Here is an 18154-nt window from a genome sequence, read left to right as displayed (position 1 = left end):
AGGAGTTTCAAGTTTATGATAACAAATCTATTATTTTTTTTAGATAAATTTATTTCAAATCTCGATTAGATTTTTTTGAGTTATTAATTATGAATTTCAAATTTATATTATTATAGAGATATTTTAAATTATTTTTGAATATTTTTTAAAAATATCTCATCCGAACACAACCAATATTTGGGCAAATATATCCGAATTCAAACCGCATATATTAACCTGCAGGCTATACCACGTCCTCTTTCAGGTCTGAGTGGTGGTCAATCGCGTAATCGCGTCGGTCGCTGGAGGCAAACGGTGGGCACCCCGTACCTTTGGAATAGCTCAATATCAGGTAGACATCATCAGCTACAATCATTAAAGATTAATTATTTTAGCATGAATTATGAATTTCGCGGTTGATGCAGAGTTTAAATTGCTGTTTTTCGTGGTATTTCAAAAAGGGATTTAGTTTTTTTTTTTAGTAATCTAGGGTTGAATTGAGTATGAACAAGTTTTCTTCAGATTTTTGAAGATTTAAACCTACGTAAATTTTAAAGCCCCAAATAGTGGCCGGTAGTCCAACCCTAGAAAAGTTTCGTATTTCGTGTGTAATTTACCTGAGCGAAAAGTGGTTCTCAAGTAACTTACCTGCACATTTGATGTCATCAAAGACATCACCTCGAGTTCGTAAACTGGCCCCAAAGCCACCATTTTCTCAGCTCTACTGCGTGGGTTTCCCGCAAAACCATTCTTGGAAATTTTCCCAACACTTGGACACTTCAAAACTTGTTTCTGCTGCTCCTCATTGATCTGATCATTGGATTTCTTGAAGGGTGGAGTTACTGAAGCTCCCACGCTTGGTGGTGTGGCCTTTATGGAATTAAATTTGTGAAAACAGTTGGCGTCTGAATGCTGAAACTTAGCTAACATGGTGGATTTTCGGTACACGGAGATAATTCACAGAGCTGAAAGCCGAACGAATTCAACGCAGAATGAAGGAATTTATTTATATTACCTTGAAATCCATCAAAAAAATTTCATATAAAAGAACCTATCAAATTATAATTTCTTATTATACAAATCATTTACAAATTTTAAAACAAAAGAAGACATTTTTATTCCCAAAAAAATATGCCAACCTTTTTTTTTGATAAGAAACATAACAATATTATTAATATGAGAATTTTACATTACAAGAAGTGGACTAGTGATCCACTGCCATGAATTAGTTAATTTTTAACAATACACATATGACCAATCTCTAGAAATATCAAAAGTAGACAATCCCTGAAAGTTTTTATCCGTTCGAATCCAGTTTACTGTTGTGAACTTGACTTTTTCCCAGCATTCTTCCGTAGTTTCTTCCAATTCTTCAAAAATTCTTCTATTTCTCTCCAACCAAACCGCCCAAGTAATTCCATGGATCACAACTTTCCAGAAAATTTTTCCTCTTTTGCCAAGCAAATGTCCCAGATCCGTAGTAAAAACATCTTGGGTTGTCTTCGGCACGACCCAAACCAGTCTCATTTCTTTCAAGGCCCTAGCCCACAACGCATGCGTGAACTTGCAATGAATAAACAGATGATCTTGTGTTTCCACATGCTTACGACACAACACACACCAGTTGGGACAAAGAGAACAATTAGGATATCTCTTTTGCATCATCTCGGCTGTCGGTAATTTTGCAAGGATTGCTGTCCACGAGAAAATTTGAATCTTCGACGGAATAGGGGTTTTCCAAATGATACTGAAAAATTTGAAATCTTGTGGACCATTACTCTCCGTGAAGAATGAATTGAAAAAAGACTTGACTGTGAACTTCCCGGACGGATCCCCCTCCCACTGATGAAAATCATCAACCCCTTCCACCAATCTAACACCCTCAAGAATAGTTAAAAGCGAAGATAACTGATTGATCTCCTCCTCACGGAGAGATCGACGGAAGTGCAAATCCCAAGAAAAATTATGTTACGAAGAATCAAAGGAAGCAAAATATGAAATAGGCAAATTACGAATCAAAGATAACTGAAACAAAGAAGGGAACAGATCCCTGAAAGATGAATCCCCCAACCAAATATCCTCCCAAAACCTGAATTTAGTTCCCCCTCGAACCACCGGTCTTAGTAGTCGGTGATAAGTCGGGTATGCTGTAGAAATGAACTTCCACGGACATCTAAAAGTCACATTCTTAGCCAACCCCGCATCCCAACCATTTTCTTGTAACCCATACTTGCTATTTATTATTCTTTTCCACAGCAAATCACTTTCCACGTTGAATCTCCACCACCATTTTCCCATTAATGCCGTATTTCTCAAACATATATTCCCGATGCCTAATCCACCTTTCTCTTTCGGTCGACAAACTTTATTCCATCTAACCAAATGACAATGTGAATCTCCCTCTGTCCCATCCCACAGAAAGTTTCTCGTTACCTTTTCCATCTTCCCCGCTACTCCTTTCGGTATCTTGAATAGAGACAAGAAATATATAGGTATAGAAGTCAATACCGCAGCAATCAATGTCACTCTACCCCCTTTAGACAAGAAAGCCTTTTTCCAAGTTGCCAATTTTCTAGTAATCTTAATCATGATAGGCTCCCAAAAAGACACTTGTAAAGGATTGCCCCCTAGAGGGACTCCCAAGTATTTTATTGGCCATTCTTCCTTGCGGCACCCGATTCCCATAGCTATACTTTCCTCCTCTGCTTGTTCTTGATTCAAACCCAACAAGGCACTCTTGTCCCAATTAATCCTCAATCCTGACATATCACAAAATGCCTTCAAAACTCGCACCAAAAAGCCCAAGTGTTCCTCCGTCTTCACAAAGAACAATGTATCGTCGGCAAACTGTATATGCGATACTTCCACCTTATCTCGGCCCACTTCGTATCCTCCGATGAAATTCTCTTCTTTTGCTTTGTCAATCAATCTTCCCAAAACATCCACAACCATATTGAACAAAAATGGTGATAAGGGATCTCCCTGTCTAAGTCCTCTAGAGGCTTTAAATTTCCCCCTCGGTCTCCCATTAATCATTACTGAAAACGAAACATTGGATACGCCAACCTTATATTTTAATAAGTCGTTAATTTTTTTTATGAGCAACAATTAATCTGTTCTAAAATTTTCGAATAGATAAATTTGTAAATAATCTATTAGATGTCATTTAATTATACCAATTTTCGCATATCGAACAACTTAATATGTTGAGACTGGAATGAGGAAGCAGTGCGTTGTCATTTTCCTTCATTTGAAGCTGAGTTCGTTCTTGATATCTCGTTAAGTTAACATGTTTTGGATGATATAAGATATTGAAAATGGGAGCTAAAGGTCTATGTTCGGTTAAATCTGGATATCTTCTTGAAACTGATTGTTATGATACTTTGGATTCGCAAACTTCTTACTCATTGGAATCGTGGTGGAAATATATTTGGAAACTTCGTATTTCCCAAAAGGTTCGAATATTTTTTTAGCGTGCAATTCATGATTTTATTCCTATTGAATTGAATTTGTAGAAACATCATATTCCTGTGAGTGAATGTTGTATGCTTTGTGGAGCCCAATAAACATCTACGAGTCATTGTTTAATTTTCCGGCCCTTGGTGCACAAGGTACGGAAAGAGTACTGATATCTAGTCATGTTTAAAGAAGTGTAGTAAATCTTCTTTTATTGATTGTGCTCTATCGTTGAGGGATATCATGTCAAAGACCGAGTTTAAGTTTTGACAGAGTCTGAGTTTTATGTGATATATGCTTGGGCTATATGGAAAGAGCTATGCCTGTTCAAACATGAGCATCATAAGCAACTATTTTCGATTAAGGTTGATTGGGTGTGGTCTTACTTGGATGAATTCCGGAAAGCCACAAATCTAAGTGTGATTATAGATCTGGATAATCATCAACTCATAGAGAAAATGTGCATAAACCTCCAGTGAGATGTTTTAGACTTGATCTGGATGCATGGTATAATGAGTTAAGTCACTGCTTTAGTGTGGGTGTTGATTCGAGATCATCTTGGCTCGGTTTTTGTTGCTTCGGCTAGAGGTATTCGTCATTCAGGATCGTTTTTGCTGCAGAATTGAGTGCTATATATCATGGTATGTTGCTTGCTCTTCAAGGTGAGTTTAATCTAGTTCGAGTTTGTTTAGATTCTCCTTAGCTGTCCAAGCAGTGACCTCAACTTTTCAAAATCTAAGCTCTAAAAGTAATTCTATTTTGAATATTTTAGCTCTCTTAGCACATGATAAGTTTGATAGTTTTGTCATGTCGGTAGAAATGCGAACAAATTGGTGCACCGCCTTGTGCAATTTGCCTTATCTAATCTTCCACCTATAGATTTATGCGATTCTAAAAAAAAACACATTGTTTGTTTATAAACTATTATTTAAATTTTACAAAGAAATCAAGTTGATTTACAAATTGTAATTTATTATTTTAAAATATACTATAACAAATTTCAAATTAAAAAATTAGCCCTCATATTTTTATAAAATTTATCCAATACACTGGACTAAAGTTTTTTCCGTGTTATACTAGGAATAGCACTTAAAAAATAATGTTTAGAAGTAAAATGATAGAAAGTGTTTTATTGTACACTATTTGTGCATATGCTGTTAGCTAAAGTTTTTTTCAATTTTCTGCTCAAATTGCTTAAAAATAAGATGATAATTAAAACAATATTTACGTAAATGGGATCATGAATAATATTATAATAAATTGAGATAATAATAACATATCTATTTTAACTTCGATTATAAAATTTAAGTCAAATACGAGAAGTTATGTGCAGGTGATAATCAATAATATCATAAAACAAAAATCATAAAAGACTTAAAATATTCAAATAAAAGCAAAATAAAAAAGCAACTATATAAATACAATTTATTGGATAACAAATGAAAGTTCTCCATCTCTCATTCACAAATTCACAATCCCTCCCACATCTAAACTCACCGAGTGAACAGACCTATCCAAAGTACGCATTTTTTCCTCTCTTTTCCTCCGACCTTGGTATATGCTTCCGCCATTAACTTCTTTATGCTTTCTTTCTACATTTTTGGCAATTTCCTGTGCATTCGGAGATGTTCAGAAGCTAATTATTTTTTTTGTGTTCATTGTCTACTTTAATCAAGTTGGGTTTTTGTTTCAATCTTTTCTGAGTTTCTGATAATATTATTGAAGAAAAACTTAATGAACTAAGAAACCTGAAAATTATTATTTTGTTAAAACTTAGAAGATTTTGTAAGGTAGGGTTTTGCGAAAATTGATCTTGACTTTGCAGTATATAGGAATACAACTATATTTGGGTTCTCTTTTCTGCTACGGAATGGGTGTTTCTGCAGTTGCTTAACTGAACAAGGAACTGGAAGATTTTTTATCTTGATGTATGGAGTCCATGGAATGCCCGAAACTGTGTAATTTAAGAGCAAAATTGAAAAGTTATGCATTTGATTGCTGAAGGCTTTTTTCCTCTCTAATTGGCCTTTTCATGTATACCTCCATTTAAATGAGAAAATTTGAATCTTGACAATGATGAACAATTTGTTGCATTTTACATACGCATTTTTTCCTCTCTTTTCCTCTGGCCTTGGTATATGCTTCCGCCATTAACTTCTTTATGCTTTCTTTCTACATTTTTGGCGATTTCCTGTGCATTCGGAGATGCTTTCTTTCTACATTTTTGGCGATTTCCTGTGCATTCTGAAATAGAACTCCTAGAGAAGGGAAATTTATCTGTTAGCTGTTATTTTGTTGGGACTTGAATCAGCCTTTTGAATTGTATCAGCTTCGTGAGGGTTATAAATAAGGGCCTAAATAAAAATGCATAGAAGTTTTAGATTATAAAGTTTTAGGGGTGGGAATGGGGCAAAACTTGTTTCTTTTTAAAAAAATTCTTACCATGGAAGTTGAGAGGGTAGGCAACTGTGTTGCCTGCTGCAAGTTTACCTTTTTCAGTTTCTAGGTTCTTGGTGTTTCTTTGGGTATTGACTTGCATTGCTTGCAAAAGTGTGTGTATCGACAATGATAATGCAATTTGATGAAATCAGTATGATTATTAGTTTGTTAGGAGTCCTTACTAGCGATATATGCATGTAATGTTTGTTATATTTGGAACGAATAGAAATAAGAATTATTAGTTTGTTTCTTTCCCTTGTCTCCTCTCCAGTCTCTTGGTTCTCTGTGTTCTTCCTCCCTTTCCCCCCGTCTCTGCTAATTTTCTTCTTGCTTGAATTCTTGGAGTCAAACACTACTTGAAGCAGCATATTCGAATTATATCAAAATTGAACAAAAATTGTAGCTTTAGCATAAATGAAGCTACTTGCTCTACATTTAAAGAGCAAAACTGCCAGATGGTTCATGGTAGTTGAATTTCAGATAAAATATGACTAATGTTCTACTTGGCTTCTGAAAAGTTTGCAACAAAAGTGGTAGGAAGACTTTTATGGTTTCTAGCATAAATGATTTAGCTTGCTCTGTACAAAGAGTACAAAATAGATTGAATATCAGGAACATTTTACATTCGACTGGGAAATTCAAGGAGTACTGGATAGAAATAGTTTTGTGCTTTTTAGCAAACAAAAAATAGCTTTCTGTATCTGGAAAACATGATGGTGTTGCCCACTATAACGATCTGAAGCTAATCGAATATAGTTTTCAATTTGAGGAAATAATCGTCGTACCACTTTTTTTGAGTTATTATTATTCTTTACCATGTAGTTTATTGAAGGTTATATTGTTGTATGCATAAGCAAACGTGGGAGAAAGGTGTATTGCATTTGTCCTGAGTGTCACAATAGGCCATATTCATTTTCTACCTCCATCACTATATAAAACAAAAAAATGTAGCTTTCGAATGAGATTCTCTAGAAATGTAACTTTGAATCAATGGTTTCTCGTATAGTCTTACTAAAAATGTATACGTTATTCATTGTCTATATTCAGATTCTTGGTCTATTTCACATCAGAATAATGAAATCTGCAGAGAGCAAATAAACAGAGAGATAATCAAAGCATACTAATAAGAAAAACAAAACCAACACAAGCAGCAGCGCAAAATGAGTTCTTTAGCTAATGAAAAAACCGTACACAAATATACCCACAAAAATTCAATAAAATCTAGATATAATACGAATTTTTCCAACTAAAAAACATAATTGTTTTTGCTACAAATGACTCCCAAGAACCTCAAAATTAGACAAAATTTGTACAAACTAGAAAAAATCTTCACCCGGAAAACATATAAATCAAAACCCAAAAGAAAAAAAAATATACATCAGCAAAACGAAGTAGAAACATCTCGAACAATATTCAAGACAAGACAATGAATCGACGCATTCACTTTATTCTCAAACATTAAAAAAAAAAAGAAAAGAAAAAAGAGAGATTAAGATTCAATCACCTTGAGTTTCGTTTTTAAGAAATTTTGTTTGAGCAAATATGCAATAGCCAATAGATCTCTGCTCAATTTCTTCCGCTATATATAAGTAGTGGCTTGTGCGGTCCTTGAATAACTAGATTGCTAAAAAACTGTATCTTTTTTTTCCAATTTCTGAGGACAGCAATTTGCATGTGCAATCCCTCTGCAATTTTTTTTTTCAATTTTTACTAACGCCATTAATATAACTAAACGTGTTTTATTTGTACTCGAATGTTTCTTGCCAATTAGCATTTATCCACGTTTTTTTATATGTAATAAATGTATTTTCTTTCGATTGCTTTTTAAGGAATTTGAAAGCATATTCGTTAATAATACTAAGTATTTTTTTACCATTATCATTTCAAAAAAATGTGAAATAAACTTCCTCAAACATGTAAAAATATTTTAGATAAAAAAAAATAAACAACCAAAATGCTTAGTCCCTTTGTCAATAAGATGTTCGAACTTCGTAAATCGTTGGATATTCATGTTATTCACGTTTTTTTAATAATAGAATCATTTCTAAAGTTCATTTAAATTTAGCTACCAAAATAGTATAAAATATCATAAAAATAGTTTCTATTTTTGGATTTTGAATCGAAGAGATGATATGAGATGAGATGATATGTGTTCGTTCGCATTTTTATTGATAAACCACAATATTTAGTCGATATTATAGAGAATATGATAACAATAATTTCGACAAATATGGAAATCAAGCTTATAATAATTTTTGGTTTTTTGATACGTCCATTTTTTTGTATGACACACCTATGTTTTCCCAATATTTTCATAATCATCATTTTCCACCCTTTTGGTAATTATAATAATTAAAATAATGTTAAAGTTACAACAAATATATCATACAATGATATTTACAATTATATCGTTAGATTTTATATTAAATGTATCATGAGATTTTGATAAATAGAATTTTTGTATTGAATTTTTTGTAATGTATAAATTTGATTGTATATGTAACATTACTCGAATCATTATTGTCATACCATTTCTAACAAGTTAGAAAATTATCTTGATTCCAGAAACTAATTATAAAATTTGACCGAACTAAAATGATATTTATGCCAAACCCCTATTTTACCTTTGATATTTTTATAATTACGATTTTTTTCCCTTTTTAAAATTTTAATTTAATGATTATGATTATCATATCGTCTTTAAAAAATTATACAACTATCTATATTTACTAAATTGATTTTACGAAATAAAAATAAATAAAAATATTGATTATATAAACACACAACTCTTACACAAAAAATTAATAATAATAATAATGTTGTTTTTTGACTTACTGATCAAATATATCAAATGAATCATTGATCGTAGCAGTTACATTTTACTGGTACGCCATGAGATTCTTTCAGTTCTATACTAGCTCTATTTGCAATATATAAAAGAACTAAACCAAGAAGTCATGTTTCCTTTACAAATTTTGTTAAAATTGAATTTCTATCTTCGTCCCAAATTTGAAACTTTTTAAATTTAATTTAATGTATACGTATCTTTCTTACGAGAAAAAATTTCTGAATAACTCGAGCTCTGAATAACTCAAGCATGGTTAAATTTTATGCATACAACAAAATTTTCTCACTATATAAAATAAATGAAACGGGACTTCTTGGTTTAGTTATTTTGTATATATTGCAAATGGAGCAAGAAATCAAAACATCTCGTGGTGTACCAGTAAAATGTAACTGTTACGATCAATTATTCATTTGATATATTTGATCAGTAAATCAAAATGCTAGTATTATATGATTGTAGTTTTATGCCTTCTGATATAATATTCGAAATCAAAACTGTAACCGTATCTCCATCTTGATTTGAGAATATGTCATTATTTTGCAATATCTCAATAAGATCCAAATATTTTAGTGCACTGTCCTTCTTGGAGCCATTAAGTACTAGATTAATAAACATATCCAAAATCTAATCTTGTCATAGATGAGCTCTACAAAATCCCCACATGATAATTCATCCATCATAACAAATTATGCATCCGACCATAATTTTCATAAAATTTAAATTTTTATTCGATACTAGCACTCTTAATAGTTAATACATTGTGGTTTGGTGTAAAGAAGGAACCAATGACATACATCTTATATTTTTGTCAGTACACATCCACATTGAACCATCTCCACGCGAAAATAATAACACTATTATTATTATCAATTTTTCGTGTATGCGTTGTGTGTTTATATAATCAATATTTTTAATTTTTTGATTTCGTAAAATTTTGCGATTAGTTTAGTAAATATAGATAGTTGTGTCATTTTTTACAGACGATATGATAATCATAATCATTAAATTAAAATTTTAAAAAGGGTAAAAAAAATCGTAATTATAAATATGTCAAGGGTAAAATGGGGGTTTGACATAAATACCATTTTTGTTCGGTAAAATTAATTAGTTTATGGAATAAAGATAATTTTCTAACTTGTTGGAAATTATATAACAATAATTATTAGAGTAATTCTGCATGTACAATTAAATTTATACAACAATTCTTACAATACAAAAATTATCATTCAATACAAAATCCCATGAGATAATAGCAAAATCTCACGATATAATTGTAAATATTGTACGGTGTATTTGTTGTAACTTTATGATTATGGAAATATTGGGAATTTGACATAGGTGTGTCTTACCAAAACATGGATGTATCAAAAAGCCAAAAATTACTATAAGCTTGATTTCCATGTGCCGAAATTATTGTTATCATATACTCTAGAATATCGACTAAATATTGTGGTTTGTCAATAAAAATGCGAACGAATGCATAACATCTCATCTCTTCGATTCAAAATCCAAAAATAGAAACTATTTTTTATGATATTTGATACCTTTTTGGTAACTAAATTTAAATAAATGTTAGAAATCATTCCATTACGAAAAACGTGAATAATATGAATATCCAATGATTTATGATGTTTGAGCATCTAATTGACAAAGGGGCTAAGCATTTTGGTTGTTTTTTTTATCTAAAATATTTTTACAAGTTTGAGGCATTTTATTTCACTTTTTTTTTAAATAATAATCGTAAAAAATACTTAGGATTATTAACGAAAATGCTTTCAAATTCCATAAATAGCAATTGGAAGAAAATACATTTCTTACATTAAAAAAAAAAAAGAAATAAAACGTGAAAAAAAAAAAGAAATAAAACGTGGAGAAATGTTAATAATCAAGAAACATTCGAGTACAAATAAGACTCGTCTAGTATATTAATGGCGTTAGTATAAAATTGCGAAGGGATTGCACATGCAAATTGTTGTCCTTAGAAATTGGAAAAAAAGACAAGTTTTTAGCAATCAAGTTATTCAAAGAACGCACAAACCACTACTTATATATAGCGCAAGAAATTGAGCAAAGATCTATTGGCTGTTGCATATTTGCTCATACAAAATTTCCATGAATCGAAACTCGAGGTGATTGAATCTTAATCTCTTTTTTAATGTTTCGATCCATTATCTTTTCTTGAATATTGTTCGAGATGTTTCTGCTTCGTTGCGCTGATGTATATCATTTTTCTTTTGGGTTCTGATTTATATGTTTTTGGGGGTGAGGATTTTTTCTGGGTTGTACAAATTTTGTCTAATTTTGAGGTACTTGGGAGGCATTTTTAGCACAAAAAAAAATTCCTGTTTTTTGGGTGGAAAAATTGGTATTATATCAAGATATTATTGAATTTTTGTGGGTATGTTCGAGTACGGTTTCTTCATTAGCTAAAGAACTAATTTTGCGCTGCTTCTTGTGTTAGTTTTGTTTTTCTTATTAGTATGCTTTGATTTTCTTTTTCTTTATTTGCTCTCTGTAGATTTCATTACTCTGATGTGAAATAGGCCAAGAATCTGAATTTAGAGGATGAGTGACGTATACATTTTTAGTAAGACTATACCAGAAACTATTGGTCAAAGTTACATTTCTAGAGAATCTCATTCCAAAGCTACATTTTTTGCTTTATGCAGTGTTGGAGGTAGAAAATGAATATGGATGGTGAAAGAATNTATACACACACACACACGAGCGCAATAAGGAAAAATGTATATGTGCATGGTAAATTATTAAAGGATGGGAGGTGATTGTTCCTGATGGAGTTCATTCTCTGTCATTGGCTTGGTTTTACTTGAATTACGAATAATAATGAATTTGCGGAAAGAAAAAACAAACGACAAGAAGGGAAGAAACTTGCATTTTTACTTAACTAACTAATGTGTGGAGGTTGATTTCAGTTGGAGGGAGGCTGAGGTTACATTTTTACTTATTTTATGTACGACAAAGAATGAGATTTCACATGCTTGTTGCTTTTAATTTTGTCCCCAGTATCCATGTTTGGTTCCGTTATTGTTGCTTGATATCTTTCTTTTTAATTTCATATTCGAACTTTTTCACTTAGTTGTATTACCTTCTTTTTTAATTCCCTTTTGATCTCAGAATGAGCACCACTGGCGAAACCAATTATGGAGCATACACATATGAAAATCTTGAGAGGGAGCCTTATTGGCCTTCAGAAAGTCTCCGAATTTCCATCACCGGAGCTGGCGGGTTCATTGCTTCGCATATCGCAAGACGTTTGAAAAATGAGGGTCATTATATTATAGCTTCAGATTGGAAGAAAAACGAACACATGACTGAGGACATGTTCTGCGATGAATTCCATCTTGTCGATCTGAGGGTGATGGATAACTGTCTGAAAGTTACCAAAGGAGTTGATCATGTATTTAATCTTGCTGCTGATATGGGAGGAATGGGATTCATTCAGTCAAATCACTCGGTTATCATGTACAATAATACGATGATCAGCTTTAATATGATCGAGGCCGCAAGGATCAATGGAGTTAAGAGGTCATAATTTTATGTTATCCTGCTTTTAAAACTGTGGATTTGATTTGCACATTGAATCTTGAATTTAATGCTCGACAATTGTGTAGAATTCTTCTTCCACGCATGATGCACACGGTTCACACTTGCTTTTCATCTTTTATAATTTAATTTTTAAAAGATTACATATACAGTAGTAAGTGTCAAGCATATGTTGGTAACTCAAATGAGTTCATCACAATTGAAGAAACAAGGGACATTGAATCTTAGTTCTTTTTTCCTGTTTCGGAACTTTGGATGCCATCCAATATTTTTCTTGCGTGGTAGAGGACTACGAAACGGACAATAACAATTTTTCTCATTATACCCGTCCATTGTTGGAGTTAAGTTCATCATTGAAATGTGGAAATATGACACATGTAGACAACAAAATCTGATTTTGATTATCTTCTTCGATGTAGGTTTTTCTACGCCTCTAGTGCATGCATATATCCAGAATTTAAGCAGCTGGATACCAACGTGAGCTTGAAGGAATCTGATGCCTGGCCTGCCGAGGTTTCTTCTCGTTCAAGTTATTTTATGTTATTATAGAAAATTTCCGTTGTACCAATGAGTTGTGTTTTTGCTTCCTTTTCAGCCACAAGATGCTTATGGGCTAGAGAAGCTTGCATCGGAGGAAATTTGTAAACACTACAACAAGGACTTCGGAATTGAGTGCCGCATAGGAAGGTTTCATAACATTTATGGTCCTTTTGGAACATGGAAAGGTTAAACTCATATGATTTTGTGATCAAGGGATTTTGATTTTTTCCTTCATAAATAAATAAATAAATATTGGCGAGTTGGTTTAACTTTTCACTATCACCACAGGTGGGAGGGAGAAAGCACCTGCTGCTTTCTGTAGGAAGGCCATTACATCTACTGATAAATTTGAGATGTGGGGTGATGGGCTACAAACTCGATCTTTTACGTTCATTGACGAATGTGTTGAGGGTGTTTTGAGGTAAGTTACAAATAAATAATGCCTATAAATGCGATCTTTTAGTTGCTATAAGAGCTTATTTCCATCTGAAGTTATCTGAGTTCAATGCTAACTTGTAGTGTAAGCATTGTAGGGTTTTACGCGTATTATTGTACGTAAGAATGGTCCTGCCGTCACTGCTGATGTTTGAATGATGGCTCTAATATTAGGACCAAGTATTTGAAAATATTGACCATTGGTCTCAAAATAGCTATACTCAGCGTTGTTTAGCTGATATGGATACAAAAACACTTGTTTCTGAAACAAATTTCGTGAAGCTTGCCTTTTAAAATGCTTTTCTCAAACAGAAGCAGAGCTAGTTTTATGTTTGAGTATGATCTGATAAACGTACTTACAATTCTGGAATGAACTGCTATATAACTGTAGATTGACTAAGTCCGACTTCCGGGAGCCAGTAAACATAGGAAGCGATGAGATGGTGAGCATGAATGAGATGGCTGAGATGGTCCTAAGCTTTGACAACAAGAAGCTTCCCATCCATCATATTCCAGGACCGGAGGGCGTCCGTGGTCGAAACTCGGACAACACTCTAATAAAGGAGAAGCTTGGTTGGGCTCCTTCTATGAAACTGAAGGTCCGTCCTTCAATCTTTCTCTATTTGATTTTACGAGAACATATACATTCTATTACGGCACAATCCACACTCCAAGAAATAAAACAGCATCATAACGATTCTATGGAAAAAAAACTCAGCTGGGCAACTGTATTCAATAGAAATGGTAAGATGTTTACAAGGATAATGACCAATCCTTCACTCGAAGAATGGCCCCTAGAGTAGTACTCCTCCCGGAATAAGGTTCTTTCTCCCCTAGTGTCTACTCGTGGTAGGTTTGAGACCTCCCCTCTTGCCCCCTTTCCGGATCCTCCTAGCGTAGTGGGTGGCTTTATAACTATTAGTGCTGTTTTGTACCTCATCTGCTCAGCCCGATCCTCTAGAATCTCCCAGGCCTATACCCTTAACACAATCATATCCTCTGCTACATTTGTTTTTATCTTTCATGGTACATTAATATGCATTCAAGCTATGGTCACCGTAGATATAAAATGAGTGCTTTGATATTAAAAGGACGCATGAGACCGGCAGATCCTCTATTACATTTCTTGTTACATGTCGCCATACGTCAGACACAGTACATCCAACTAATGTGACATGGAATACCTAGAGATCATGATGGACATTCCGTTGTTTGTGCATCCTTTTTCCTCAGTAAATCAGCTTTGATTGTACAAGAGAACATAAACCCATCAAATCCCTCGTTACATTTCTCGGTACAGCTTCTTGTAAGTTGTACACTTCTCTTTTGTTCGAACTAATGTGACATCTCACATATAACATATAACATATAACGTACCAGATGATCAAACTGACTTGCAAGTCGTTGCTTATGTCCCTTTTCGTTTTGTAAATTCACTTTGATGTAGCTAGTACACAAAAGCCTACCACATCCTCATTCACATTCTTGCATCCGATGTTGAATTAGACGTGTGGCATGCATCCTAACTAATTTAACAGTTGTATTTGAAATTCATGAGTTGTATTTTATGTCCTTTTTTACTGCAAATGTATATGTAGGATGGACTGAGAATCACGTATACGTGGATCAAAGAACAAATCGAGAAAGAAAAAGCCAAGGGCGTCGATTTGTCCACCTACGGTTCATCAAAAGTCGTTGGAACACAGGCTCCGGTTCAACTTGGTTCGCTTCGTGCTGCTGATGGCAAAGAATGAAGCATATATTGATTTCCCTGTATTTGCTTCTATATCTTTTGCAAATTCTTTTCGGTTACGTATATCACGTTTTATTATTTAGTGCTTTATGATCGTTGTCATTTGGACGGTGAAAACATAATAAAGTTTTATATTTCCTAAAGCGATGTTAGATAATCGAGGGTTGAACCTACGAATTCATGGAGTTGTTTTGGGACGAAACTTGAAACTTTGAAACTTTTACATAAATTTCTTGTTGGAACAATGACCAAATCACTCACTGCTGGATCCACCCTGAAATCATGCTTGCTACAACCACGGAAAAATTAGAGTCGAGTACGTACAGAAATGTGGCTCGATGCCCCTAGAGACTAGGGAGCATATATTCATAAGTATTAAATTTCAAGCTGGATTCGTAAAAATATCGAATTACTCGAGTTCGTATTCGAAAAACGCAAAAATGTTTGAAACAGAATTTTAAGATATTTGGACGAAATACCTTTAAAGAAAAAATATTAATATAAAGTTACCAAGTAATTTGCGAGTTATTCCAGTAAAAATAATCAAAACTCGAACTCGACTCGAGATCCCACCAATCAAGTTCGAGTAAAGTTTTGACTAAGTTGTTTAGGAGTAGGTTGACTTGTTTGTACTCTTACTCAGGTCATCAAGACAAAAACGACCGATAGATTGGATTGTCATCATAAAAGTTTGAGGTCGATCCCTACAATTGACATATCTCATGTAGGCCATTGTTGCCATATTATTGGGGTGGCAAGAAATTTGGTTTTGAAAGTTGATTAATGGATAGCCATTGGATTTTGGGATATTTTATTATTTAACATTGGTCGATCATTATTTTTTTTAAAAAAACCTTCTAAAATATATTTCAAATTACTTAGAGATGTTATATTTTTAAAAAAATGATTGATCAGGTTCGTTTTCCTCTGGATTTTTAAGTTAATAAATTTTGTACAAGATTATTATTTCATTTTCCAGGCTGGAATTCAAGGCCCATAAGTAAATTGGCCAACAGAAGAATTTTTGTCCACATATAAATTGCAAGGGGCCCAAATTTGTTTAAATAATTGATGAACTCACATGGGTGTGTATATAATCAAGTTTATTGGTCCCCCACATGTTTTTGCTAGGCCTTGGAACGTTTTTAAAATTAAAATTAAAATAATTGAACCCTTTCAAAAGTTGTATAAAAAAATAATCTAGGAATAGAAATATGTATTTTATTTATTCCAGTTAAATCTATTTTTTGCAACATGTCATTTTACCCAAGTTATGAGAATTATTATGTCCTTTAATTTACATTAAAATGACTCTTTGATAACACAATTTGTTGTTTCGAAAGTTAGGATGTGATTTTTTTTACGGATTTAGAAAAAATTATCGAAAACTTGTTACAATTGTACATTACAAAACATGAAGTGTAAATAGCAATGCTCTTTTATGAATATCCATGCTTAATAATATATTTGTCGACATTGATTTTTATTTATTAATGAAAATTTGTTAGAAGTGTTTCATCATAATTAGATTACCTATTTTTAATATAAAATAGAGATTTAATAGTTGTAACAATGTCTCTAATCTAAGTTATTGATCAATTATTGCACATGACATGCATAAGATTTTTAATTAACAACTTTACCTTATTAAATTTGTGCAACTTTCTTGATGCAAAAAGTATACAAATAATTGTGATCAAGAGTGTCAAATTGGTACATCTAAATGTCTTAACTTCATTTTTTGTAAGTACAATATAATGTTCCCTATTTGTTGCCAAACATTGGTTTGGTAAGAAAATATAATCTCTATAGTTAATATTAATTAGGCTTAGAAATTTAGATAATACACAAATAAATCTTGATATGGTGTTATCGAAATTCGAATATAATATATAAAATCTTGCAAATTCGATTGAGAATTAGATTTTAAAGTTTGATTCTTTAATATCTATACATATTATTTATTTATAAAATGTGAGGAGTTTGAACCTATAATCGTTTTTTGGTTGGTTAAAAGTAGTTGAAATTAAATATATTAATTAATTTTATTAAAAATATGCTTTGTTTTAACTAATTTTCTCAACCACACAACATATTGTTAACTTGTCTAGCGATCATTTAATAGTCAAACCTAAACTCTTTCATGTGTTTCTTTTATGATACATTCTTGTAGGATCGAGTTGTTGTTTTATCAAAAATTATAGTTGGTGGTGACGATGTAACTCAAATCTTTTTGTTAGAGCATTTAATGTTTGCAATCTTGATTTTGATGTTAACAAAACTTGTTATTGTGTTTTTAACGTATTTACTCAAATGTGAAATTATTAACACAAGAAGCAAACTAAAACTGAATTCTGTACAAACTAAATTTCTGGCAAGTTTCGATATTTTGATGATATCTCTCAATTGGATGATTCAAATGACAATCCACCAACTTGACTGATCAGAAAACGCAATTTGGAACAAGTCATATTTCACGTTAGTTGCACAAATTCAGATGTTATCAAGGTCTAACTGATCGCTGAATTACCAAACTGATTGCACAAAAACAGCGATCAGTTAGACCTTGATAACATCTGAATTTGTCCAACTGACGTGAAATACGACTTGTTCCAAATTGCGTTTTCTGATCAGTCAAGTTGGCGGATTGTCATTTGAATCATCCAATTAAGAGATATCATCAAAATACCAAAACTTGACAAAAATTCAGTTTGTACAAAATTCAGTTTTAGTTTGCTTTTGTGTTAATAACTTCACATTTGAGTAAATATGTAAAAACATAATAACAAGTTTTGTTAACATCAAAATCAAGATTGCAAACATTAAATGCTCCAAAAAAAGATTGAATTACAGAACTGATTGCACAAAAACAGCAATCAGTTGGGTATGAGCAGTTGCGGTATTTTGGTCATATCTCTCAGCTCGATTATTGGAATGAAACGATTCAGTATGCGTTGGAAAGATAAAACGATGATCTACAAATAATATTCGGAAGTCAAAGTCTGAATCGAAGCTTAATATGCTGATAAATGACGATAAATCTACTGGTTCTGTACAAACTGAAATCAGTTATTTCAGCACACCAACTGAACTGAACTGAACTGAACTAGCAGCTGACCAACTGAACTGAACCAGCTGCT

General features: G+C 32.7%; 1 protein-coding gene across 2 annotated transcripts; it reads left to right on the top strand.

The window, feature by feature from the left end:
• Nucleotides 1-184: 184 nt before the first annotated feature.
• Nucleotides 185-15157, top strand: LOC140963009 (GDP-mannose 3,5-epimerase). Of its 2 annotated transcripts, none has more exons than XM_073422218.1 (7): nucleotides 185-331; nucleotides 11858-12268; nucleotides 12706-12799; nucleotides 12882-13011; nucleotides 13115-13247; nucleotides 13653-13860; nucleotides 14860-15157. In XM_073422218.1, exons 2-7 carry the CDS (start codon nucleotides 11859-11861, stop codon nucleotides 15013-15015), a joined length of 1131 nt encoding a protein of 376 aa, XP_073278319.1. In that variant the 5' UTR covers nucleotides 185-331; nucleotide 11858; the 3' UTR covers nucleotides 15016-15157. The 2 variants fall into 2 exon arrangements, with proteins under 2 accessions (XP_073278319.1, XP_073278312.1); XM_073422211.1 differs by lacking the exon at nucleotides 185-331 and adding an exon at nucleotides 10716-10851.
• The last annotated feature ends 2997 nt before the right edge of the window (nucleotides 15158-18154 follow it).

This window comes from Primulina huaijiensis, chromosome 2 (assembly GCF_012295235.1).
Source record: "Primulina huaijiensis isolate GDHJ02 chromosome 2, ASM1229523v2, whole genome shotgun sequence".
Classification (NCBI taxonomy): Eukaryota; Viridiplantae; Streptophyta; class Magnoliopsida; order Lamiales; family Gesneriaceae; genus Primulina; species Primulina huaijiensis.
Note: the sequence above shows the minus strand (reverse complement) of the source record. Positions and strands in the feature narration are given on the sequence as shown.

Excerpts from the sequence above, each read along its gene's own strand:
- LOC140963009 (XM_073422211.1), top strand. Across the intron at positions 12,269-12,705 it reads AGGATCAATGGAGTTAAGAG|GTTTTTCTACGCCTCTAGTG; the intron begins GTCATAATTTTA and ends TCTTCGATGTAG. Across the intron at positions 13,248-13,652 it reads TGTGTTGAGGGTGTTTTGAG|ATTGACTAAGTCCGACTTCC; the intron begins GTAAGTTACAAA and ends ATATAACTGTAG.